This window comes from Haliotis rufescens, unplaced genomic scaffold, assembly GCF_023055435.1.
Source record: "Haliotis rufescens isolate VD_foot unplaced genomic scaffold, xgHalRufe1.0.p SCAF_23, whole genome shotgun sequence".
NCBI lineage: Eukaryota > Metazoa > Mollusca > Gastropoda > Lepetellida > Haliotidae > Haliotis > Haliotis rufescens.
The window spans coordinates 6,045,387-6,071,445 of record NW_025963924.1 but is presented as its reverse complement, the minus strand read 5'-3'; the positions used below and the strand labels follow the sequence as shown (position 1 = coordinate 6,071,445).

General features: G+C 41.0%; 3 protein-coding genes across 5 annotated transcripts in view; all 3 read left to right on the top strand.

Moving 5' to 3' along the window:
• LOC124146520 lies at positions 1–9,320 on the top strand. Its single transcript, XM_048401819.1, has 5 exons — positions 1–10; positions 1,875–2,010; positions 5,252–5,349; positions 6,016–6,273; positions 9,026–9,320. The coding sequence occupies exons 1-5, from the start codon at positions 1–3 to the stop codon at positions 9,259–9,261; spliced, it is 738 nt and encodes a 245-aa protein (XP_048257776.1). The 3' UTR covers positions 9,262–9,320.
• The window catches only part of LOC124146566, a 32,887-nt gene continuing 11,177 nt past the window's right edge, over positions 4,350–26,059 (top strand). For both annotated transcript variants that reach the window (XM_048401718.1, XM_048401714.1), the window contains exon 1: positions 4,350–4,533. The gene's annotated coding sequence lies outside the window, so the exon portion shown is untranslated. The remainder of the gene's footprint in view (positions 4,534–26,059) is intronic.
• LOC125383480 lies at positions 14,008–18,739 on the top strand. 2 transcript variants are annotated; one of them, XM_048401724.1, is made up of 4 exons: positions 14,008–14,169; positions 15,748–15,830; positions 16,507–16,749; positions 18,443–18,739. In XM_048401724.1, the coding sequence occupies exons 2-4, from the start codon at positions 15,770–15,772 to the stop codon at positions 18,676–18,678; spliced, it is 540 nt and encodes a 179-aa protein (XP_048257681.1). In that variant the 5' UTR covers positions 14,008–14,169; positions 15,748–15,769; the 3' UTR covers positions 18,679–18,739. The 2 variants fall into 2 exon arrangements, with proteins under 2 accessions (XP_048257681.1, XP_048257680.1); XM_048401723.1 differs by having other exon boundaries at positions 15,744–15,830.

Sequence of the window (26,059 nt, the reverse complement as noted above, 5' to 3'; positions counted from 1 at the left end):
ATGGGAAAATGTGAGTGCCCAGGCTTCCTCTTCGTTTCGATAGAAGCCAAGAACATGAATATACATACCGTATTCGACGTAATAAGCGCCCAGGGCGCTATCAAAATTATAAATATGGGTATTAGAAATACGAGTGCGTATTATACGCGAATAAATAAGTCTTGTGTACATTGATCAATCGGAAGGGGTGTTAATTGGGATTGTTCACTAGCCAATATATTAGCAAATATCGCCGTGGGCGCTTATTAGAGCGGGACGCTTATTACGTCGAATACGGTATATACCTTTTAACAGTTGTTAACTACAGCAATCCTTACTTACTGGCCAATGGCTGAACGCGCTTCACAGTAGTTGCAACATTTTGTCCATACACACAATGATGCGTTGATTCATTTCTATTGGAAAAAGTGAAGACATTTGAGTTGATAATTCACAGATAACAATAATAGATGATTGTTCCTTGTGTTGCCGGGTGCACGGGTGGCCCAGTCGTTCTAAGGCGCCGCGATTCGCTGTGCAGAGTTGCGTCCCTTGGGCACGCCAGAAATATATGATTGTGGGTTCGAATTCCGGTTCGCCCCGATTATGTTTCTAGGTTTGTCAGCACCATACCCATGCTCGTGGGTTTCACCGAAGTGGTAAACGTCTGAGACCTGCACCACTTCGGGCTTTCCTCCCACATTAAGCGGACACGCCGTGATATAACTGGAATACGTCTGTTAAAAGCGGCTTTAAACCCAACTCACTCACTCACTCACTCCTTGTGTTGCCATGCTTTAACACGAACAAAGATGTTATATATGTATATATATATAGACACACACACACACACGAGCATTACGATCGCAGAAATATAGAATGTTGCAATGTACCCTAACTGACTGCTAAGGGGTGATTTCCAAATTAAAATCCAGAGGTTAACCCAGATATTGGTACGTACACAACTTAATTGTGAAGTCAGTATGTGACCACACATGATTAATAACTTATATTGAAACACAGGGTTTGGGGGTTACAGTCAACGAGAAGGCATTCAATACAAAAGGTAAAGAGGGTGACAACAGCAATAAGTAACATGCCGAAGAATTAATGTCAGTTCACCAACAAATGTTGAGAATATGCATGAGTGTTCAGTTGAATGTCTTTAAAGGGTTTGTCAGTTCTTCAGTCCAGAATAATGTTGGACAGTGGCAGGAATTCAGTGTTTCCAAATAGATATCCAAGCTGCAGTTAGCTAGCCTGTCATGTTCACGTACCCAATAAGGACAGACAACTCTAATTCTAGTACTAAACGATTCTGTAAAGCTTCTTTCGCTGCTGTTGACTGCTGTTCAAATCTGGCCACAGCAGCACTTGATATTTTTTATACCAGCAGTTCACTCGTTTGCCGCCAATCCCTACATATATACCAAAACAGCATGCGCCACTAAACATCACAATACAATACACAGAAAAGGCTCCGTATATCCAAGCAACGAGACCCGTGGTAGAATTATAGGTCTTCAGCAACCCATGCTTGCCGTAAAAGGCGACCATGCGTGTCGTAAGAGGCGACTAACGGGATCGGGTGGTCAGGCTCGCTGATTTGGTTGATGCATGTCATCGATCCCAATTGCGTGGATCGATGCTCATGATATCAATCACTGGATTGTGTAGTCCAGATTCGATTATTTACAGACCGCCGTCATATAGCTGGATTATTGCTGAGTGTGGCGTTAAACAACAAACCAACCAAATCAAATTAGAGAACTGATTTTTTAAACTTGATCCCGCTATTTCTTTCATTTGAAACCAAACGGACACGCACTTGTTGTTAGTCAGTGTTCGGTTTCAAATGACAACTTTAGGTGGATCTGTGGTATGTCTGTTTCCAGGCGAGTATGCCCGGTACGCGTGTTTCGGGTCAGTCAACTGTGGACCACCGTGTTTCGTCAACAACCCAACCTGCAGGTTCCTTCCTGACGGCCTCAACGCCTACGAAAACCGCCCTGGCTCTTCTTTCTACGTTGTGTGCGTTAATCAGCGACTGGTCTACACTGGCCAATGCCACGATAACGGAACGGGGACACCTGTCTTTGACGTTAACTTGCGTGCCTGCAGGTGTTCATAAAATATATGTTATTTTTAAAATCACAATGTCAACTGAAATTAAAGAGTATATCAACAATGTATGCATTTGTCGGCACCTATATATCCCCATAGGGCAAATATATCATCAGGGGTAACTGCGTTTACAAGACTAAACCTACCCCCTTGGCCGTAAGGTGGAGCAATCTACATGGCAGTTTATACATATACACATATATATATATACAAATAACTTCAAGGGCAGACAATACCCAGTCTCGATTATATGACAAAACAGATTCCATTCGGTGTGAAAGGCAAAATAGCGGTGACGATGATATGAATGAAACACAGAAAATAAGTGTTTGTTTGTTGTTTAACGCCGCACTCAGCAATATTCCAGCTATATGACGGCGGTCTGTAAATAATCGAGTCTGGACCAGACAATCAAGTGATTGACATCATGAGCATCGATCCACGCAATTGGGATCGATAACATCCATCAACCAATTCAGTGAGTCTGACCACAGTTAGTGGCCTTACGACAAGCATAGTCGCCTTTCATGGCAAGCATGGGTTGCCTGAGACCTATTCTGCCCCGGATCTTCACGGGCCAGAAAATAAGTGATGACACCAGGTATTCGCGAGAAGGGAAATCACATTCTGCTGCACAGGTAGCACCAGCATCAACAATTTGCATAAAAAGTAGGTGTCTGTTGTCTGAAGCCGCACAACAGTACTCCTGCCTCTTCCGCATCATTTTTCTTGTTCCCCCCTAAAAAAATCAGAGATGAAATTAGTAAATCATTGGACTATTTCCCTAACATGTACATGGTCTGGGTTAAATTAACGTAAGTGGGCATCTTCCACGTGTATACTGAATCGTCAGAGCCTCAGGATCGCCCGATCCATTGTCAATAGCTGTGCTTGTCATCCACACGAAAACATAATTCTTTGATTCATAGGGCATTTGTTACTAAACGCGGTGGCTATTGATATAGTTATATCTCTATCGTTAGAGGTTCGGGAGAATTTGTGGAATATAAAAGAAAATGTTATCTGACGTACATTGAGAAAACAACATATGATGTCTTTGATAACATCTATGTAAAATTTGGTAGGCATCCCCATGGGCACCAATTGTGCTCCCCATCTTGCTCATCTGTTTCTTTATACACATGAAGAGGAAGGTCTGCTCAGATTGTGAAAAGGGAATTTGGCCAAGAAGTTGAACTTAAGCATCAGGTATATTAGTGGTCTAAAATCGTTCAATAATGGTGAAATAGCCATTTCCCTTCCACAGATGTACCCACCTGAGCTAGAAATAAAAGCAGACGAGTGATACTGCCTAATCTTTTTCATCTTTAGATCAACGCATAGAGATTCAGTTTGACAAAACACCATCCACAATACTTTATGATAAGAGGGATGTCAAGAGGGATGTCAAGAGGGATAAAACACTTACCATCAGGTTTCTATGAGATTTAAAACCCTCAACCTTAGGATAAAACCTCGGGGCCGACGCCATTTGGTTTTTATCCCTTGGATTCCGGTTTTGAAACTCCCCAAACACTCCGACGTGTTTTATACTACATTTAAAGATTCAGGGTGACAAAAAACTCCTCCACAAGACTGAATGACAAGAGGGATGGCTTGAACTTTCCAATAGTCAGCCTTCACTGTTTACATTTCAGTACTTTTGAGGTACATTCGAGCATGTTCTTTCTGTGAATATTTCAAAGAGCGTCATGCCATTCTTTCTCATAAGTGGTTTAATCAATGTTACAACATACAAGACCTCAGCAAAGCTTTCAAAGCAAAGTTGTATGGTAGACATGTGGAGGACATTTCCAAATTTGACCCATCAGTGACAAAAATAGTGATGATGCCAGGTGAGTGTTATCCCGCCCTACCAGTGGCACCCATGACAAATACAGGTAAAGGTAAATTGTTCACCTGAAAAAACACAGGAACATTTGGAACAAGTCAAAACAGGGAATTGCATTCGACATTTATGTCAGTGATACCTTGACAACCACCACGTATGCACACTTCATGAGACCTGGATCAACACCTTAACGCGTTCCATCCACATTTACGGCTCTCGACTTAAGAAGCTTGCGTGCGTTCGTGCCTGGGTGTGTCCTTGAGTGTATGTACAACAGGCGCTTCACAAAACGCGAACAGTTAATGAATCCTTGCACTTGAAAAAACATATCTGTTCAGATAACCACTTGTGCATTTCCCATATCTAAATATACACAGACATTTAAATCCTATAGTGAAGTGGTAGACAAATGACGCTTCACGTCAACTGAAGAATAGCGACTTTTAATGCGCAACATTCATTCCATATTCCACACTGATAACGCCTGTTTGTTACAGGGACAGCGTATGCTGCACTCAAGACGCCTGAAGCGTAACTACAACAAGCACCTGCCCGTGAACAGGTCCAGCTCTGTGAAGGTAAGCTTACATTCATTTTAATTATAATGCTGCATAAAGATAATAAATTATTTCTTCATTCTTTTTACTGAACACAAAAGTGAGAGGGACGCTGTTGATTATTTTCCTTCCCAGAATACCAACAAACATAACTGGGCACACACTGAATCTGGATCCTTAAAATATACGAAACTCGTTTGTGTTCTATTTATAGTCAACAGAGCCAACTTGAGGTGACGAGCCAATACCGAAGAAACATTTCCGTCACTTTTAGCCGTATTAAAGCTGTACTTTTGTAGTTTGGAGTAATCGTGAGATACCTCTTTTAATCTAACTATTAGTGGAATATTAGTTAGATAAAACATACCAGTATAATTATATTTAATAAATATGTTGTATTCACCGTTTTAACTTCAGTTCTACAAGCCATACAAATTCCATATGGCTGACCTTTATCTGTAGGACTATACAGGCAAGACCATAGACAGGTGCTGCCGAATTTGAAGTAGCTGACTTACAAACTAGGACATAAAGATATTATGGATACAAGAAGTGATTGGAGTCATATCCAAACTTGTACTTTTAAAACACATTCCAAACAGTCATTTACATGTCATTCAAAATATCAATATTTCTCATATTAAAATATCTGAATCGCTCTTTAAGTCACACCAACCTGTTTAACACACAACACCCGAAATTTCGTTTACTGATCAGCTCCAACATGTTAATGCATCAGCTTTCTTGTAGACGGTTTGGATCTCATCAACAGCCCCATGATGTGTGAGTGTCGAGTGTTGTGCTTGCTGATGGTGCTGCTGGCCGCCCTGGAATCATGTGAGCAGGCTTCTCTTTTTAATTTGTTGCGTTATATTATGTGTGTGATGTATGTCTGTGTGTCTTTCGTTATGTTTGTGTATAGTGTGTGTGTTGTGTTCTGGTGTGTTGTGATCCGTTTTTATGTGTTCTCTGTTGTGTGATGTTGGTTTTATGTGAGTGTTACATTGTGTGTTTGTTGTGTGTAGTATGCTTTGTTTTCATGCGTGTATGTTGTACTGTTCGTTTTGTATACCGTCAGTGTTGTGCTGGGTGGAGGTAAGGGAGATATTGAGGATCGCTAGTCTGCGGAGGTAAGTGAGTGACTGATCATGACTGACTGTGATTTCACATCGCCTTCAGTAATATTCCAGTAATATCAGGGCGGGGGACTCGAGCCCGGGCCTTCAGTGTGAAGAGCGAATGCTTTAACTACTGGGCTACCCCTGCAAAAGGGTAGGTTGAGAGATGGATTTGGTGAGGAGAGGTGGTCGGTGGAGGTGAGAGAATAGGTGGATGTGATGTGCAGTGTAAGAGAGGTTAGAGTGTTGATGGGGTAGATTAAGAACGTTGTTCCCCAGAGGTGGGTGCAGAGTGTTTGGCGTCACTAGTAACAAGGGATAAAGTGGACCTAAGAGTCTTCACTCGCAAACAAGTATTTAACCTGTCACTTCACACTGATTCCAGCATCAGCTTTGATTTCACCCACAAGCAACGTCGACGTGAACCCCATTTGTAAGACAACGACGGAGACACTGATCCCCCACCCAACTGAGTGTGCCCAGTACTACAACTGTAGCGCACCGGGCCTGAAAATGCAGGGTTACACCTTAGGACAGAACCAACAGGAATGTCCCTTCCCGGAGCTGTACAACCCTGATACACAGAGATGTGAGCACTACAGCATGGTCACGTGTGGCAGCAGAAGAGAGCCTCTGGGGAGGTGTAAGTATTCTTGGCCAGTACCCAGGTGTCGTGTTCACATGTTAGCACATGAGAATAATACAGTGCGATATGTATTTTAGCGGTATGCTTGGTGTAATGAGGCACGAGAGTTATGCCCCTTGGGTCAGGGAAGCGAGGGAATAACATTAAGCATGGCGCACGCCACTAGGTCGTCAATCGTTTATTATACCCCGCCCAACGAAGTAGATATAGTAGCGGGGGATATAGATGACTTTGTCGACTAAACACTTGTCATCCAGTGTGACACAGCCCATCGGCTGCTTGAAACATTACATCTGGGTTCCCTCTTCTCGATAGAAACAAAGAGCATGGACATATATACCTTCAACATTCAACTACAGTAACTGGCCAATTTGCCGCAAATGGCTGAAAGTATTTATATCACAGGAATGCAATAGGTTTTTCCTCACATACACCAGGCTAGCGTACATTTAAACGAAATGAAAGTGCACACGTTTGATCATATCATATACTCAACAACAAAAGTTCCTGTGACACCAATATTTTAGTGTATTTTTCAAACAAGTGAAGCTTGGTTTTCAATATTGTAGGACGTGTATGGAATCAAGCCACTAAAACGCAACTGCTACATTAAAGCACGCATTCCATGCAAAAGATGTCTTTTATGCAAGCCCCATGTATTTCACTACTCAAGAATGGGTATAAAAACATGTGCGTTAACGGGATTTCCATGTGCATTGTTTAGGATCGTGCTGACAACAACCACTCAGAAAAACAACAAAATTATGCAATTATTCAACATTACGAAATGCCACGCCTGTCCGACAATGAGCGTCTGCGAGCCATTGGTATGCTTGAAGCAGGATCGAGTCAACGTAATGTTGCAAGACAATTTAACGTCCACAGAAAAACCATTTGGTGTTTATGGCAACGTTGGCAACATACGAATGCAGTCAGAGACCATCCTAGAAGTGGCAGGCCACGTGTAACCAATAATGGACAAGACAACTGGATTCGAACAGCACACCTACAAAATTCCAGCCAGCAACAGTGACTTCAAGAAGCATCCCTGGCCTTCGACGAATATCTTCACAAACCATACGTCGCCGCCTCAGATGTGCAGGGATTGTCGCCAGAAGACCCGCCAGACGTCCCAATTTGACAGGAAACCACCGTCAAGCACGTCTACAGTGGTGCAGACAGCGTCTACGCTGGACGGCCATGCAGTGGGGACAAGTTATATTCACTGACGAGTCTTGTTTTCACCTCAGCCACAGCGATGGACGGATTCGAGTGTACCGACGTCGAGGTGAACGTGAAGGTGAATCATTGTGTCATGGAAGAAGATCGGTTCGGGCGGCAGCGTTTTGGTATGGGATGGGATTACAGCAAGACAGAGGACCAGTTTGATAGTGGTAAAGGGAAATCTCAATGGACAGCGCCACCGTGACGAGATCATCGGCCCTGTTGTTCTACCGTTTTTGCGTCGTCATGTCCCAGGCATTACCTTTCAACATGACAGCGCCTAGCCTCATATTGCTCGACTTGTTCAGGATTCCGTTCAACAAAACATCGTGAATGGCCTTATGACGCCATACAGGATTCTCCGTAATTCCTTTACAAAAGCATGTTGCTGAATTCTGTTGACACGTACCTGTTTCGGATCCGATGATCATGCTGGCCATGGGCAGACAGACAGACAGTGTATTCATATATGTGGCCAAAAGAACAATAACCCATGCTTGCTGTAAAAGGCGACTTGTCGTAAGAGGCGACAGGCTCACTGACTTGTTTGATGCATGTCATCGATCTCAATTGCGTGGATCGATGCTAATGATGTCAATCAGTGGATTATCTGGTCAAGAATCGATTTCTTTACAGACCACCGTCATATAGCTGGAATATTGCTGGATGCGGCGTTAAAAAACAACCAACCAAAGAAACAAAAAGTTCTGTACTGGCCATGGAACTGTTGTTGTTGTTTCGGTGATTGATCTTTAATCTTTAACAAATTTACAGGTGTTCAGGCAACGAGGCGAATTTAAAACGAGGCGAGGTAGTGATAGAGAATGCGTGTTGTGTGGGGGCATTGCGTTCTGTTCCAGATTTGTTCCCTGGGACCGTCCACTTGATCTCTCTTTGTAGGGATGTTTATGTAGCTTTGGAATCCAGAGGAATGGAAATGTCTTTAGGTTTTAACATACTGGCCTTAAACTAGTACGTGGTATAATGTTGTATGTCACTTATACCAAGTTCTTTTATGCGTCTTTAGTTCCAATTGGACATTTTTCATTTTCTTTCAGAACCGTGGACATCGAGGCAAATAATTAGGCACGCTCTTGTCCCCTTATGTATGGTCAAACCAGCTACTGGAAATTCCCACAGTGTCATCACAACATAGAATATTCTACATGTTTCTGTAACACTCTATCACAGTTCCCTACAGTTTACACAGCACACCAGCATATAAATATAGTAACTTCCTCACAACTGCTTGCATTAAAAAGTACAACATTCCTGACAACTTATCACTGTCCAAATACAATGCATTGATCCCCTACCCAATCTCAATAGAAACAATGTAATACAGTTCCATCATCCAAACTACTGTTTTCCAAAGTAGAGGACTGTTAAATGAAATTAATCCTGCAAAATTTGTCATTTGAATACTAACGTTGCTTTGAATATTAAGAGGGTCATACAATGTTGTTGGTGTGCTTTCGGATTCAAATTACAAATGTAGCGGCATCTGAAATATGTTTGTTTCCAGGCGAATATGAGAAGGGCAAATGCCATGAGGGAATGCGCTGTTGGATACCATGCTCCGTTAACTACCCCACCTGCAGGAACCTCTCCGACGGCCCCAACGTCTACGAAGATCGCCTCAACTCTACCTACTACGTGGTGTGCGTTAATCAACGACTGGTCTACATTGGCCAGTGCCACTATTTCGGAATGGGGATGCCTATGTTTGACCCCAAATTGCGCGCCTGCAGGTGTTCGTAAAAAATCCGTTGCTTTACAAATCACAATTGCAATGTGAAGTAAAGAATTTCTCAACAATACATGTATCTGTCTGCATGTTTTTAACCCCGGGGTATCCTTACACAAATGTACCCCCAGAGGAAATTGCGTTCACAAGACTCAACCTACCCACTCGATGGCAACTTGCCAATGCCATGAGATGGGGCAAATAATACCAACCCCCCACCCCCCTCTCCATTTGGGACCATTGGGGCCTGGAATTTGTGTTTGGAGTTCAGATAATAATTATGTCGAAACTTTGACCAGACAATCCAATACATAGCATGTTTATGGATTATTTTGGAATTACGTCTGTTGCGTACATGTGCAGAAATCCTGCTGCTGACAAATATAGGGAAATACTTCAGAAACTGTGCAACACACTAGTAAGGGGCAGTCGTAATGTCTCCACCCAAACATGGTCCTTTTAAAAATAATTGATGAATGCTTCGTTAGTCAAGATTATCTGCCGAAACAGATTCCATTTGAACGAGTGAGTGAGCGAGCGAGCGAGTGAATGAGTGAATCTGGGTCTACGTTATGACACACACTAACATGGACGTATGCACGACCACAGTCATTTTTTCATGAGTTTCATTTGTTCCAAGCAATTAACGATTTTCTCAATAAAATACAGGAGTCTATAGTTTGGAATGAACAGTATATACATGTTTATATACATATGTATGTTTAATACCACAGTCAGCAATATTCCAGATATTTGAGGGTGACTTTGGCGTGCATTAAAATTGCTCAGCTCATTCTTTCAGACGAAACTTTATGACTTTAAGCAGAAACGTTTGTGTCCCCTCCCTCCCCTAATGCTAAATGGTCCTACTAATGCGAATTTATATTTCATAGGGATTTTTCTGATACAACGTGGAAACATGGTATTTTAAAAGATTTGCATGAATTTGGATTGAGGGGCAGATTATCTCAATTCATATTGCAATTTTTAAACAACAGACAATTTCAAGTACTACTTTGGATCTACCCTGTCTGATCATTTCGATCAAGATCAGAGCGTCCCTCAAGGCAGCATACTATCAGTCACCCTTTTCAGCATCAAAATTAGTAGTCTCACTAAAGTATTAAACAATAGCCTTGATGGTTCACTTTTTGTGGACGATTTCAACATTTCTTGTCGTGGTAAGAATATGAATACAATAGAAAGACAACTACAGCTCTGTCTTAACAAAATTCAAAAATGGGCAAACGAAAACGGCTTCAAATTTTCTAAATCCAAAACAAACTGTATTCACTTTTGTCGTAAATACAAACCTCACAAGGATTCAGATGTATTTTTAGATGGTACTCCTATCAAGGTATCATTAAATATCTAAAGGCAAAGTCGTTTTAAATTCCGAGTGGGGCGGCGATCAGACCACCCTCCTTCACTTGTACAGATCGTTAATACGCTCCAAACTAGACTATGGTTCCATTGTCTATGGTGGAGCCTGCAAAAGCAATTTAGAAAAATTGGACACTCTACACCATCAAGGCCTAAGATTCTGTCTTGGAGCTTTTAGGACCTCTCCCGTGGACAGTTTGTATGTGGAGGCAGATGAACCTTCACTCGAACTGCGCCGCATTAAACTTTCACTGCAATATATCACTAAACTGTACTCAAATAAATGTAATCCAGCATACAACTGTTTTCCACCCTGAATATGAAAACCTGTTTCAAAATCTATTAAACCTGGTCCCACCATTTGGGATCAGAATTCAACCACACATCACTGCATGATGTAAATTGTAATAATCTCAACTTGCAGTTAAATGTAATAACTTTTTACGTAAATTGTAATAATCTTATAAGTTTAGTGTCAAGGGCGTTAAATGACTAAAACCTATCCTTGTCAGGGTTGGTACAGGGTTTATCGTACAATCGTTATTAAAGTATGGGTGTGGGGGAGGATTGAGGTCGTTATCGTACATTGTTGTATAATTATATGTATATATAAACGCATTGGAATTTCATTTCTATGGTTGTCCAGAAGAGGATTAATTACTAGAATGTACTTAGTTTTCTTATATATTTGAGAAATACTCTGTGTGTTTTGTACTCAATTGTAATATATCCTATTGACGATTTTCATCATAATTGTTCATATTTAAACTAATGGAATCATGTTTCAATTGGTAAAGTAGGTAGTAATATACACAATAGAATATTTATAATGTAACAAAGTTACACAAATAAACTGACGTCAAAAAGAAACTTTAGCAACTGAAAATATAAATTTCAGACAAAGTATAATTTTGTTTTCGATGTAGTCTATCTAAAACACATAACCTAAATACAGCAATAGTGTATGCAGAAAATGTTAATAGTCTGTTACATGTTTGCGAGATAACACGCGAAAAAGTGAAAAACACGTGCACCACGGACAACTGCAAATGCATGTGCGGGTAAGGGTATATAAAACGATTGCAAAGGCAAGTCAGACATCCACAGTGATAAAAAACACAAAAGAAATGCCACGACTCACAGTCGAACAACGTGAACGAGCCTTGGGTATGGTTACAGATGGGAGCCACCCACGCCCATATTGCACGAACCTTCGGTTGCTCCCGTGTTGCCGTTACCAACTTGATGCAACGTTACAGACAGACAGGGCGGACCGCTGACAGGCCAAGAACAGGCAGACCCAGGGTGACCACGCCCCATGATGACCGGTACTTGCGTACCTTGCACCTCCGAAATCGCTTCCTGACAGTAACGTCATCGGCGACAAATGCCTTAGGTCACAGGGTTAGTCGACAGACAGTGGCCAGCAGACTCTGGGCTCATGGAATCAGGGCTTTTAGACCAAACAGAGGACAGCTATTGACAGCGCAACATCGTCGTCTGCGATTGAGATGGACCCGGACTGTACGACGTTGGCAACGACGTGACTGGCAGAGGGTTGTCTTCACTGACGAAAGTCGATTCTGTATGTTTAGGGCTGATGGAAGACAACGTGTTTACCGCCGAGGGGTGAACGAACGGCGGCGTGTTGCGTGCAGGAGGTCGTACCATATGATGGAGGGAGTGTCATGGTGTGGGGAGGGATCTGTGGGCAGGAGAGGACACCGCTGGTCATCGTTGACTGAAACTTAACAGCTCAGCGTTACATGGATAACATTCTTCGTCCAGTTGTCCTACCATTTCTCCAACAGCAGCCACGTGGTGTCATTTTTCAGCATGACAACGCTAGAGCCCATACAGCCAGAATTGTCACTAACTTCCTCGCAGCCAACAACGTCAACCTCCTGCCGTGGCCTGCACGCTCACCCGACATGTCCCCCATAGAACACGTCTGGGACTTGATGGATCGTCGTGTTCGACAACGACCCTTACTCTCCAGCCAACCGGCAAGAACTGATCTTGGCTCTCCAAGAAGAATGGCGTCAAATCCCACGAGACCTCATCAGACGACTGACTTTTTCTGTGTGTCGAAGAGTTTTTGCGTATATTGAGGCATTTGGTGGTCACACACGCTACTAATGACTTGTTATTGAACGTGAGCGATTGTTTATGTACTCTGCCTATTGTCCATGATTCTGAAAGCTCGAGTTTTGTACCACACCCAACTTTGGGGGGCTCTGACGTCATTCTCGGTCGCGGTATGATTGTCATTTTCAGTGTTGATTATGTTGATATATTGATACACTTTACTTCATGCATGTATGTTGTGTTGTTTTTGAGCAATTTGAGTGATTTCAAACTCTGGTAAAGTTTCTTTTGGACGTCAGTTTATATTATAATACAGAGGCTGTGTTTCATATTTGCAACACGTTTATTTGTTTGTTTGTTGTTTATCGCCGCTCTCAGCAATATTCCAGCTATGTGACGGCGGTCTGTAAGTGATCGAATCTAGTCAACAGCACATATCACTGTCGGATTCATCTCACGAGAAGACTGATGTGTTTATTCAATGTAAATATACAGTAGTCACTGAAACTGGAACAGTGAGTGAGTGAGTTGGGTTTAACGCCACTTTTAACAGTATTCCAGTCATATCACGGCGCGTCAGCTTAATGTTGGAGGAAAGCCCGAAGTGATGCAGGTCTCAGACGTTTACCACTTCGGTGAAACCCACGAGCACGGGTGGGGGTGTTTGTTTGTTTGTGTATTTGTTGTTTAACGCCGCACTCAGCAATATATATGATATATGACGGCGGTCTGTAAATAATCGAAACTGGACCAGACAATCCAGTGATTAAAACCATGAGCATCGATCCACGCAATTGGGATATGATGACATGCATCAACCAAGTCAGCGAGCCTGACCACCCGATCCCGTTGGTCGCCTAAAACGACAAGCATAGTCACCTTTAACGGCAAGCATGGGTTGCTGAATATCTATTCTACCCCGGACCATCACGAGTACCGACATGTTTCAATCCGATATTGTAAAAAAAAGTTAAAACAAACTGAAAACAAACCCTGCTGTTAGATTGATGTTACCTTGAGCTGTGTCACGTGATTTGTCACAGACTCGTTTAAACGTCGTAGGAGGCTTCAAGAGATTAATTGTCACATTCAGAAATTCACGTGCAAACTTTTTTCTCCTTGACGGGGTATATGGCATTTATTATCCCACTCAGGAAGTTATTTTCACCCCAGGCGGAATACGTGGTATAATTATCAAGATCACGTGAACCAATCAGATCTCAACATTCATTTATGACATTTATATCCTCTTCTATTTGAAGATTTTGACAAACAGCACTTTATGACAGCTTAAGAATAGTTACTTTAATGCGCAAAAGTCATTTTATATTCTGCCTGCTCTGATAACGGCTGACATTTCCAGAAACTGCCTGTGCTACGTTTAAGAAGCGTGACGCGTATCTCATCACTACCACCAGCAGTGGTCCTGTATCAGACGCAGCCCTGTCAAGGTAAGTTCATACTCATTTTATTTATCATCCAAAACTGGCTCCCACAGGAGATATTGCTTGGATGAGATCAAGCGATATCTACACTGTAGATATCGCTGCAATGAAATTACATCACAATGCTTTGCAGACCATTCTGACGTCACTGTTACCAAGACGTCACAATGAAATGACATCACTAATGGCTCTGCTACTGAAGCTGTTAGCAATACTTTTTACACTGAAGACGCTGCTAATTACTGTCTATAAATTGAAAAAGTTGAAAGAATGATGTTGGATGATAAATAAAATCTCACCCTCGTGTCTTTTGAAAATATATCAACTATTTGATATCAAAAGCCACTCGTGTGAGATTCTCTATATATCAGGCTGAATAAAAATAATAAATTTTATGTATTTATATGGAAAACAAAAGTGGGAGGAACACTATATTATTATGTTCCTACCAAGACTACTGGCCACAAATTGATATAGCTGTGATTTATATCTTCAGCAATTATTTAATGGCAGACTTAGACAAAACAAATGTGAACCATATTTTGACAAAAGGTGTTAGAAATATCCCTGTTTCAACATGCTGCGCCTTGCCCATAAATGTGATCTTTCCCATGTCATAATTATTTACATTGCTAATTGTAATGTTCACAGTAAATGTAAATGGACTCGTCTTGTGAATGAAAAGATAAGAATGTGGAATCTATAATGTACGGTGGCCCATGAGGGACACGGAGTCTGTTTTTCAATATTTTGATATTTCACTTACATTTATCGTAACCTTTTGCAAATTAACATGATTTGTCTTACAAATATGTGATAAATCATGTGTAAAGAAGATATTGAATCGCTGAAAAACGAAACGAAAATGTCAAAAACTAAAATGAAAATGTCAAAAACACAAAATGAAAATGTCAAAAACTGAAATGAATTTTAGTCTTTGACATTTTCACTTCACATTTCAGCGACTCAAAAGCTACTTAAAAGTACATTTTCTATGTTTTCGGATGTTTTTATACATGATTTATCACATATTTGTATGGCAGATTGTGTTAATTTGCAAAAGGTTAAGATAAAAGTAAGTTAAACATCAAAATATTGAAAAACAGACTCCATGTCCCTTATGGGCCACCGTAATAATGCTTGCGAGACAAATGTACGACCAACACGATAAGTAAGATACATTAGTATCTCAGGTCAGAAGGACGACACAGGATTTGCCAACTTTGCTTACCCATTCCTTCAATGTTTTGTGTTTTATGTTCTGTCTTATATGATCAAAATGGGATGTTCTATAATAGAATCGCGAGAATGTCAATGCCGAACTGTGGCCCATGACATAGTCAAACATATTTTTATGTTATGTATTCTTAACATGCACAAAAGAAATGAAATATTCGAAAAACAATACTTGATATTACCAATGTGAACTGCTTTGATGATTTTTTTCTAATCTAATTTGTTATTGTATTAAAATATCCGGATCGAGCTTTGAGTAACACCAATCTGCTTAAGATTCAACAACTGAAATTTCGTTTACTCTACATCGACTCCAACATTTAAATGCGTTACTTTTCTTGTTGACAGTTTGGATCTCATCTATAACTCCATGATGTGTGAGTTTAGGGCGTTGTGCTTCTTGATGCTGCTGATTTCCGCCTTGGAATCATGTGAGCAAGATTCCCTTTCTTAGTGATGTTGTGATACGTTGTGTGTGTTGTGTCTGTGTGTGTATAGTATGTGTGTGTTGTGGTTTTTGTTGTTGTTGTATGTGTGTGTTGTGCTATGTTTGTTGTGCTATGTGATGTGTGTTTGTTGTGAGTGTGTGTCTATGTGTGTGTTGTGTTCTTGTGTGTGTATGTTGTAGTGTCTATATTGTGCTGGGTGGAGGTAAGGGAGGGTAGATGGAGAGAGGGGTGCGATGGGGAACGTTGGTTGGCTAAGGTAAGAGAGGGTAGATGGCCATAGAGAGAGGTGTTCGATGGAGAACGTTGGTTGGCTAAGGTAAGAGAGGGTAGATGGAGTTAGGGGTGTGGTGAGGAACGTTGGACGGCTGTAGTTTCAGAAGGTAGGTGGAGAGAGGGTTGTGTTGAGGATCTTTGGTTGGCTGTGGTAAAAGTTGGTTGAGAAAGGGGGGCCGGGTGGGAGTGTTAATCGGCAGGGTAAGAAAGATAGGTGGAGAGAGGGATGCGATGTGGGGTGTAAGAGAGGTTATTGTTGAGAGGGGGTAGGTATAGGTAGGGGGAGTGCGGAGTTTCTGGTGGCATTGTTAACAAGGGGTGGAGTGGACCTCAGAGTCCTCACTCACAAGCTAGTGTTTAACCTGTCACTTCACGCTGATTCCAGCATCAGCTGTGAATGCACCCACAAGCGACGTGAACCCCATTTGCATGACGACAACGGAAACACTGATCGCCCACCCCACTAAGTGCGCCCAGTACTATGACTGCAGCACGCCTGCCATGGAAGACTCCTGGGAGCAGAACCTACAGGAATGTCCCTACCCGCAGTTGTACAACCCTGGAACACAGAGATGTGAGCACTACAGCATGGTCACGTGTGGCAGCAGGACAGAGCCCCTGGGGAAATGTAAGTACCCAGGCTTCCTTATTCTCCAAAGAAAATAGGAGCATAGACGTACCTTTAACAGTAACAAGAGTTAGCCACTAACATGGCTATATCCCCCGCCCCTGTTGCAGAATTTATGACATAATTAAATCTAAACAAACCCTAACCTTTTATAACCGAGGTGGAGTTTTGTGGTAGACATAAGCAGGACATCTCCAAGTTTGAAGCATCAGTGACAACAATGATTTCGGATACAATTCCCTATTTTGACTTTTACCATATTGTTCCTGTGTTTTGTCATTTGAACACTTGTCTTGCCTCTGCATGTGTTTGTGACGTGTGCCACTGGTTGGCAAGGATACGTTCGACTTTTCGGTAACACCTGGTATCATCACTATTTGATAGTGATTCATGAACACATGCTCATGATATAGTCCGAATCGTAAATAAACTTTTGACAGAGATTTCTTATGGATATGGGAAGGATTTTGTCGCTTTTACTATCCTTGATCGAACAACTTTTGAGCAAGTATGATGCTCTTTAAGATCTTTGTATAAAGAGCAAGATCGATTTTACCTCAAAAGTTGTGTAATGTAGACACGACAGGCAGCAGCTGTTGGAACATTACTCGACATAAAGGGAGAGTTGACTATTGGAAAGTTAAATCATCATCCCTCTTGTCACACTGTCATGTGGATAGCTCTTTGTCACTCCGAATGTTAATGCATAGATCTAATTCTGAAACAGATGAGTCAGTTTCATTGGTCTCTATTATTTCTAGCTCGAGTAGGTAAAAGTGGCTATTTGACCATTATCAATGATACACCACAAGTCAAACTTCTTGGCTTATACGCCCTTGTTTTGATTTTGCCAATTCGAGCAGAAATTCAGATTCATGCTTAAAGAAACAGTTCAGCTAGAAGGGGGCCAGAAGGGGATGCCTACTTCTTGCCTAAATGCCTTACCCCTAACCCCTAAATTTCACATATATAATATCAATTAGGAAGTCCAGCATTTCACAAATTGTTTTCACATTAAACTTCAGTTGACATTTGCTTTCATTCGTTGAATTTGTCCTGAACCTCTGAAGACAGATGTAAATATGGTCACCATGTTTAGTAACAAATGCCCCATGGATCAAGGAATGAAGTTTTTCCCTAATTGTACAAAGATGAAAAATGAAATATTTTGAAATAAGTGAACTTGGTTCTTTTCTGAAATTGTAAAAATTCAAACAAATCCCTTGGAGTTTTGATAATCCACATGATATTAAGTCAAATAAGTCTTGTCTCAAATACGTTCTGCGAATGTAATGAAAGAAGTCCTTCCTTGGTTGTACTTCGGATTGTGGTTAATCTGTGAGATGGAGAATTTGGTGGTACATCCTGGACTCAGCAATATATCTCTCTTTGTAGGGATGTTTATGTAGCTTTGGAATCCAGTACAAAAGAGGAATGGAAATGTCTTTAGGTTTTGACATACTGGCCTTATACTAGTACGTGGTATAATGCCGTATGTCCCTTATACCAAGTTCTTTCATGAGTCTTTAGTTCCAATTCGACATTATTCATTTTCTTTCAGAGTGAGTGAGTGAGTTGGGTTTAACGCCGCTTTTAACAATATTCCAGTTATATTATGTCAACTTAATGTAGGAGGAAAGCTTTCGGATTCAAATTACAAATATAGCGGGATCTGAAATATGTTCATTACCAGGCGAATATGACCAGCATGCATGTCTTGGGGGACCGGACTGTGGGCAACCGTGCCACGTTAACAACCCTACCTGCAGGAACCTCGCCGACGGCCTCAACGTCTACGAATGGCGCCTCAACTCTCCCTACTACGTTGTGTGCGTTAATCAGCGACTGGTCTACACTGGCGTGTGCCACGATTACGGAACGGGAGCACCTATTTTTGACGCCGAATTGCGCGCCTGCAGGTGTTCGTAAAAAATCCGTTGTTTTACAAATCACAATTGCAATGTAAATTAAAGATTTTCTCAACAACGTGTTTACGGATTTTGTTGGAATAACGTCTGCTGCGTACATGTGCAGAAATCCTGCTGCTGACAAATATAGGGAAATACTTCAGAAACTGTGCAACACTGTAGTAAGGGACAATCGTAATATCTCGACCCAAACATGGTCCTTTTATAATTTATTGATGAATGCTTCGTTAGTCCAGATTATCTGCCGAAACAGATTCCATTTGGGACGAGTGAGTGAGTGATCGAGCGAGTGAGAGGGTCTGGGTCTGAGTTAGCACACACACTAACATGGACGTATGCACGACCACAGTCATTCTTTCATGAGTTTCATTTGTTCCAAGCAATTAACGATTTTCTCAATAAAATACAGGTGTCTATAGTTTGGAATGAACAGTATATACATGTTTATATACATATGTATGTTTAACCAAGTGATGATGACTGTAAGGAACATCTGTGACCAAGTGATGATGACTGTAAGTAACATCTGTGACCAAGTGATGATGACTGTAAGGAACATCTGTGACCAAGTGATGATGACTGTAAGTAACATCTGTGACCAAGTGATGATGACTGTAAGTAACATCTGTGACCAAGTGATGATGACTGTAAGTAACATCTGTGACCAAGTGATGATGACTGTAAGGAACAGCTGGGACCAAGTGACATTACTTTGTACAAGGTGTGCCTGTAGACACATCTGTGAGCCTGTAGCTGTCATCACAGCTGCAACAAGACTGTTACTTATCTATTCTTTCAGTGCGACGTTTCGCTACAGATCCTGGTAACTTTATCAAACAAGTGTCTGGAACAAGATTGCAACTGTCTAGAACAAGACTGCAACTGTCTAGAACAAGACTGCAACTGTCTAGAACAAGACTGTAACTGACTATAACTGTCTAGAACAAGACTGTAACTGAATATAACTGTCTGGAACAAGACTACCACTGTCTAGAACAAGACTGTAACTGACTAGAACAGGACTGTAACTGACTATAACTGTCTAGAACAAGACTGTAACTGACTAGAACAGGACTGTAACTGACTATAACTGTCTAGAACAAGACTGTAACTGACTATAACTGTCTAGAACAAGACTGCAACTGTCTAGAACAAGACTGTAACTGACTATGACTGTCTGGAACAAGACTGCCACTGTCTAGAACAAGACTGTAACTGACTAGAACAGGACTGTAACTGACTATAACTGTCTAGAACAAGACTGCAACTGTCTAGAACAAGACTGCAACTGTCTGGAACAAGACTGCAACTGTCTAGAACAAGACTATAACTGTCTAGAACAAGACTATAACTGACTACAACTGTCTAGAACAAGACTAACTGTCTAGAACAAGACTGCAACTGTCTGGAACAAGACTGCAACTGTCTAGAACAAGACTATAACTGTCTAGAACAAGACTATAACTGACTACAACTGTCTAGAACAAGACTAACTGTCTAGAACAAGACTGCAACTGTCTGGAACAAGACTGTAACTGTCTAGAATAAGACTGCAACTGTCTAGAACAAGACTGCAACTGTCTGGAACAAGACTGCAACTGTTTAGAACAAGACTATAACTGTCTAGAACAAGACTATAACTGACTACAACTGTCTAGAACAAGATTAACTGTCTAGACAAGACTGCAACTGTCTAGAACAAGACTGCAGCTGTCTAGAACAAGACTGCAACTGTCTAGAACAAGACTGCAACTGTCTGGAACAAGACTGCAACTGTCTAGAACAAGACTGCAACTGTCTAGAACAAGACTGCAACTGTCTGGAACAAGACTGTAACTGTCTAGAACAAGACTACAACTGTCTAGAACAAGACTACAACTGTCTAGAACAAGACTGTAACTGTCTAGAACAAGACTGTAACTGTCTAGAACAAGACTAACTGTCTAGAACAAGACTGTAACTGTCTAGAACAAGACTGCAACTGTCTGGAACAAGACTGCAACTGTCTAGACCAAGACTACAACTGTCTAGAACAAGACTGTAACTGTCTAGAACAAGACTGTAACTGTCTAGAACAAGACTGCAACTGTCTAGAACAAGACTGCAACTGTCTAGAACAAGACTGCAACTGTCTAGAACAAGACTGCAACTGTCTAGAACAAGACTGCAACTGTCTAGAACAAGACTGCAACTGTCTAGAACAAAACTGTTACTGTCTAGAACAAGACTGTAACTGTCTAGAACAAGACTGTTACTGTCTAGAACAAGACTGTAACTGTCTAGAACAAGACTGCAACTGTCTAGAACAAGACTATAACTGTCTAGAACAAGACTATAACTGACTACAACTGTCTAGAACAAGACTAACTGTCTAGAACAAGACTGCAACTGTCTGGAACAAGACTGCAACTGTCTAGAACAAGACTATAACTGTCTAGAACAAGACTATAACTGACTACAACTGTCTAGAACAAGACTAACTGTCTAGAACAAGACTGCAACTGTCTGGAACAAGACTGCAACTGTTTAGAACAAGACTATAACTGTCTAGAACAAGACTATAACTGACTACAACTGTCTACAACAAGATTAACTGTCTAGAACAAGACTGCAACTGTCTGGAACAAGACTGCAACTGTCTAGAACAAGACTGCAACTGTCTAGAACAAGACTGCAACTGTCTAGAACAAGACTGCAACTGTCTAGAACAAAACTGTTACTGTCTAGAACAAGACTGTAACTGTCTAGAACAAGACTGTTACTGTCTAGAACAAGACTGTAACTGTCTAGAACAAGACTGCAACTGTCTGGAACAAGACTGCAACTGTCTAGAACAAGACTATAACTGTCTAGAACAAGACTATAACTGACTACAACTGTCTAGAACAAGACTAACTGTCTAGAACAAGACTGCAACTGTCTGGAACAAGACTGCAACTGTCTAGAACAAGACTATAACTGTCTAGAACAAGACTATAACTGACTACAACTGTCTAGAACAAGACTAACTGTCTAGAACAAGACTGCAACTGTCTGGAACAAGACTGCAACTGTTTAGAACAAGACTATAACTGTCTAGAACAAGACTATAACTGACTACAACTGTCTACAACAAGATTAACTGTCTAGACAAGACTGCAACTGTCTAGAACAAGACTGCAGCTGTCTAGAACAAGACTGCAACTGTCTAGAACAAGACTGCAACTGTCTGGAACAAGACTGCAACTGTCTAGACCAAGACTACAACTGTCTAGAACAAGACTGTAACTGTCTAGAACAAGACTGTAACTGTCTAGAACAAGACTGCAACTGTCTAGAACAAGACTGCAACTGTCTAGAACAAGACTGCAACTGTCTAGAACAAGACTGCAACTGTCTAGAACAAGACTGCAACTGTCTAGAACAAGACTGCAACTGTCTAGAACAAAACTGTTACTGTCTAGAACAAGACTGTAACTGTCTAGAACAAGACTGTTACTGTCTAGAACAAGACTGTAACTGTCTAGAACAAGACTATAACTGTCTAGAACAAGATTGCAACTGTCTAGAACAAAACTGTTACTGTCTAGAACAAGACTGCAACTGTCTAGAACAAGACTGCAACTGTCTAGAACAAGACTGCAACTGTCTAGAACAAAACTGTTACTGTCTAGAACAAGACTGTAACTGTCTAGAACAAGACTGTTACTGTCTAGAACAAGACTGTAACTGTCTAGAACAAGACTATAACTGTCTAGAACAAGACTGCAACTGTCTAGAACAAGACTGCAACTGTCTAGAACAAGACTGCAACTGTCTAGAACAAGACTGTAACTGACTATAACTGTCTGGAACAAGACTGCCACTGTCTAGAACAAGACTGTAACTGACTAGAACAGGACTGTAACTGACTATAACTGTCTAGAACAAGACTGTAACTGACTATAACTGTCTAGAACAAGACTGCAACTGTCTAGAACAAGACTGTAACTGACTATAACTGTCTGGAACAAGACTGCCACTGTCTAGAACAAGACTGTAACTGACTAGAACAGGACTGTAACTGACTATAACTGTCTAGAACAAGACTGTAACTGACTAGAACAGGACTGTAACTGACTATAACTGTCTGGAACAAGACTGCCACTGTCTAGAACAAGACTGCAACTGTCTAGAACAAGACTGTAACTGACTACAACTGTCTAGAACAAGGCTATAACTGTCTGGAACAGGACTGCAACTGTCTGGAAGAAGACTGCAACTGTCTGGAAGAAGACTGCAACTGTCTAGAACAAGACTGCAACTGTCTAGAACAAGACTGCAACTGTCTAGAACGAGACTGTAACTGTCTAGAACAAGACTGTAACTGTCTAGAACAAGACTGTTACTGTCTAGAACAAGACAGTTACTGTCTAGAACAAGTCTGTACTGACTACAACTGTCTAGAACAAGACTGCAACTGTCTAGAACAAGACTGTAACTGTCTAGAACAAGACTGCAACTGTCTAGAACAAGTCTGTACTGACTACAACTGTCTAGAACAAGACTGCAACTGTCTAGAACAAGACTGTAACTGACTATAACTGTCTGGAACAAGACTGCCACTGTCTAGAACAAGACTGTAACTGACTAGAACAGGACTGTAACTGACTATAACTGTCTAGAACAAGACTGTAACTGTCTAGAACAAGTCTGTACTGACTACAACTGTCTAGAACAAGACTGCAACTGTCTAGAACAAGACTGTAACTGACTATAACTGTCTGGAACAAGACTGCCACTGTCTAGAACAAGACTGTAACTGACTAGAACAGGACTGTAACTGACTATAACTGTCTAGAACAAGACTGTAACTGACTATAACTGTCTAGAACAAGACTGCAACTGTCTAGAACAAGACTGTAACTGACTATAACTGTCTGGAACAAGACTGCCACTGTCTAGAACAAGACTGTAACTGACTAGAACAGGACTGTAACTGACTATAACTGTCTAGAACAAGACTGTAACTGACTAGAACAGGACTGTAACTGACTATAACTGTCTGGAACAAGACTGCCACTGTCTAGAACAAGACTGTAACTGACTAGAACAGGACTGTAACTGACTATAACTGTCTAGAACAAGACTGCAACTGTCTAGAACAAGACTGTAACTGACTACAACTGTCTAGAACAAGACTATAACTGTCTGGAACAAGACTGCAACTGTCTGGAACAAGATTGCAACTGTCTGGAACAAGACTGCAACTGTCTAAAACAAGACTGTAACTGACTAGAACAAGACTGCAACTGTCTAGAACAAGACTGTAACTGACTAGAACAAGACTGCAACTGTCTAGAACAAGACTGCAACTGTCTAGACCAAGACATGAGCTCAACTTTTCTATTCTTTCAGTGCGACGTTTCGCTACAGATACCGGTAACTTTATAAAGCTTGTGATAAAACACTAGGACATAAACTGCCAGGCCAATGAACGTTTACACGTGACAATTAGATTTGACCCAAAATAACAAACATTATGAAAACGGTTCAAGGTTAAAACAGTCGCCGAAATACTACAAAGGTAAATGGGCACTATAATAACCGTGTTATACATCACCATCGAATAATTTTTTCTAAAAACCATCAAACATGGGTGTGCACTATCCTTCGCCCGGCTGTGTAGTTGTTTAGTTGAGGTTAAATACACCTTTGCCTTGACAAACACAACAGAGACAACAAACAATGATGACAGTGGATGAAGCCAGGGGAAGACATTATTTTTATGTCTTTTTTTTCTGGGTTGGCTGGTCCAGAAACTGAGGGACACAAACACTCCCCCTTTAAAAGAAAAGAAGATGTTTATAACAAACACTGTGATTGTGTCCACAGTTTTCCTTCACATGCCTGAACTATAATATCAGACCTTACCATATGCACCTTTACTGTTAATCACATACGAGTACGATAAATTAATACTTTATAACACACCCTATCCTTAATATATAAATTACAAATTCAAACGGCACGCGAACACACTACACACTGACCCAAGGCACAATAGATTTGCGTTTGTGTTGTCATCCATTCTACAAGATAAATTAAAGTATATTAAGAAAATGTCTTTATGATAGGTATTATGACAAAATGTGGTTCTAAACAGAATAACCGTATTTTACCGCTTATTCCGAAATATAGACTCTAGTGTTTCGTTGAGGAGGTCGATTATTGCTTGCAACAACTAATAACTATGGTGTTTTAAGCCAGTGCTTGATGTTATCATTAGTAGATAATTGTATAATTAGTAGACTTAGTAGAATTGTAATAGTTGGTTGGTTTGTTGTTTTACGCCGCACTCAGCAATATTCCAGCTATATGACGGCGGTCTGTAAATAATCGATGACATGCATCAACCAAGTCAGCGAGCCTGAGCACCCGATCCCGTTAGTCGCCTTCTACTTCTAATGCGACAAGCCAGTATGTTTCCTACTAGCACTCCAAGATAAGATTTGTTGGTTGGTTGGTTTTTAACTCCGCACTCAGCAATATTCCAGCTATATGACGGCGGTCTGTAAATAATCGAGTCTGGACCAGACAATCCAGTGATTAATATCATGAGCATCGATCCATGCAATTGGTTGGTTGGTTGGTTGGTTGTTTAACTCTGCACTCAGCAATATTCCAGCTATATATGACGGCGGTCTGTAAATAATCGAGTCTAGACCAGACAACCCAGTGATTAATATCATGAGCATCGATCCACGCAATTGGGAACGATAACATGCATCAACCAAGTCAGCGAGCCTGACCACCCGATCCCGTTAGTCGCCTCTTACGACAAGCGTAGTCGCCTTTTACGGCAAGCATGGGTTGATGAAGGCCTATTCTACCCCGGATATTTGTTACTAAATGTGGAGACTAAAGACATATTTACACATCTATCTTCAGAGGTTCAGGACAATTTCTGAAAAATGAAAGCAAATGGCATCTGAAGTTCAGTGAGAAAGCAATATGTGAAACGCTGGACGTCTTCATTGATAACATCTATGTGAAATTTTGGGATAAGACATTTAAGCAAGATGTAGGCATCCCCATAGGCACCAATTGTGTTTTCCGTCGTGCTGAACTGATTCGTTAGACATTATGAATAAGAATTTCTACTCCGATTGGCAAAACAAAAACAAGGGAATTTGGCCAAGAAGTTTAACTTAAGCTTTAGGTATATGTATGATCTGATATCTTTCAAGAACAGTCAAATAGCCAATTCCCGTCCACTGATTTGATCTGATTTGAGTTGTTTGATCACGGCTACAACATTGAAGTTCTGAGCACATTTTTTGTGTGCAAATTTGATAAAAATTATGTCCGAGGCAATTCCCTTTTTTAACTTGTACCAAAAGTTGCTGTGTTTTTTCAAGTGA

What these genes read in the sequence shown, in the direction of transcription:
- LOC125383480 (XM_048401724.1), top strand. Translation starts at nt 15,770, where the DNA reads ATGATGTGTGAGTTTAGGGCGTTGTGCTTCTTGATGCTGCTGATTTCC. An exon ending in GATTTCCGCCTTGGAATCAT is followed by an intron (nt 15,831 to 16,506) that starts GTGAGCAAGATT and finishes CGCTGATTCCAG; the next exon opens with CATCAGCTGTGAATGCACCC. An exon ending in GACAGAGCCCCTGGGGAAAT is followed by an intron (nt 16,750 to 18,442) that starts GTAAGTACCCAG and finishes GTTCATTACCAG; the next exon opens with GCGAATATGACCAGCATGCA.
- LOC124146520 (XM_048401819.1), top strand. An exon ending in GGCTCTTCTTTCTACGTTGT is followed by an intron (nt 2,011 to 5,251) that starts GTGCGTTAATCA and finishes TTAATGCATCAG; the next exon opens with CTTTCTTGTAGACGGTTTGG. An exon ending in AAGAGAGCCTCTGGGGAGGT is followed by an intron (nt 6,274 to 9,025) that starts GTAAGTATTCTT and finishes GTTTGTTTCCAG; the next exon opens with GCGAATATGAGAAGGGCAAA.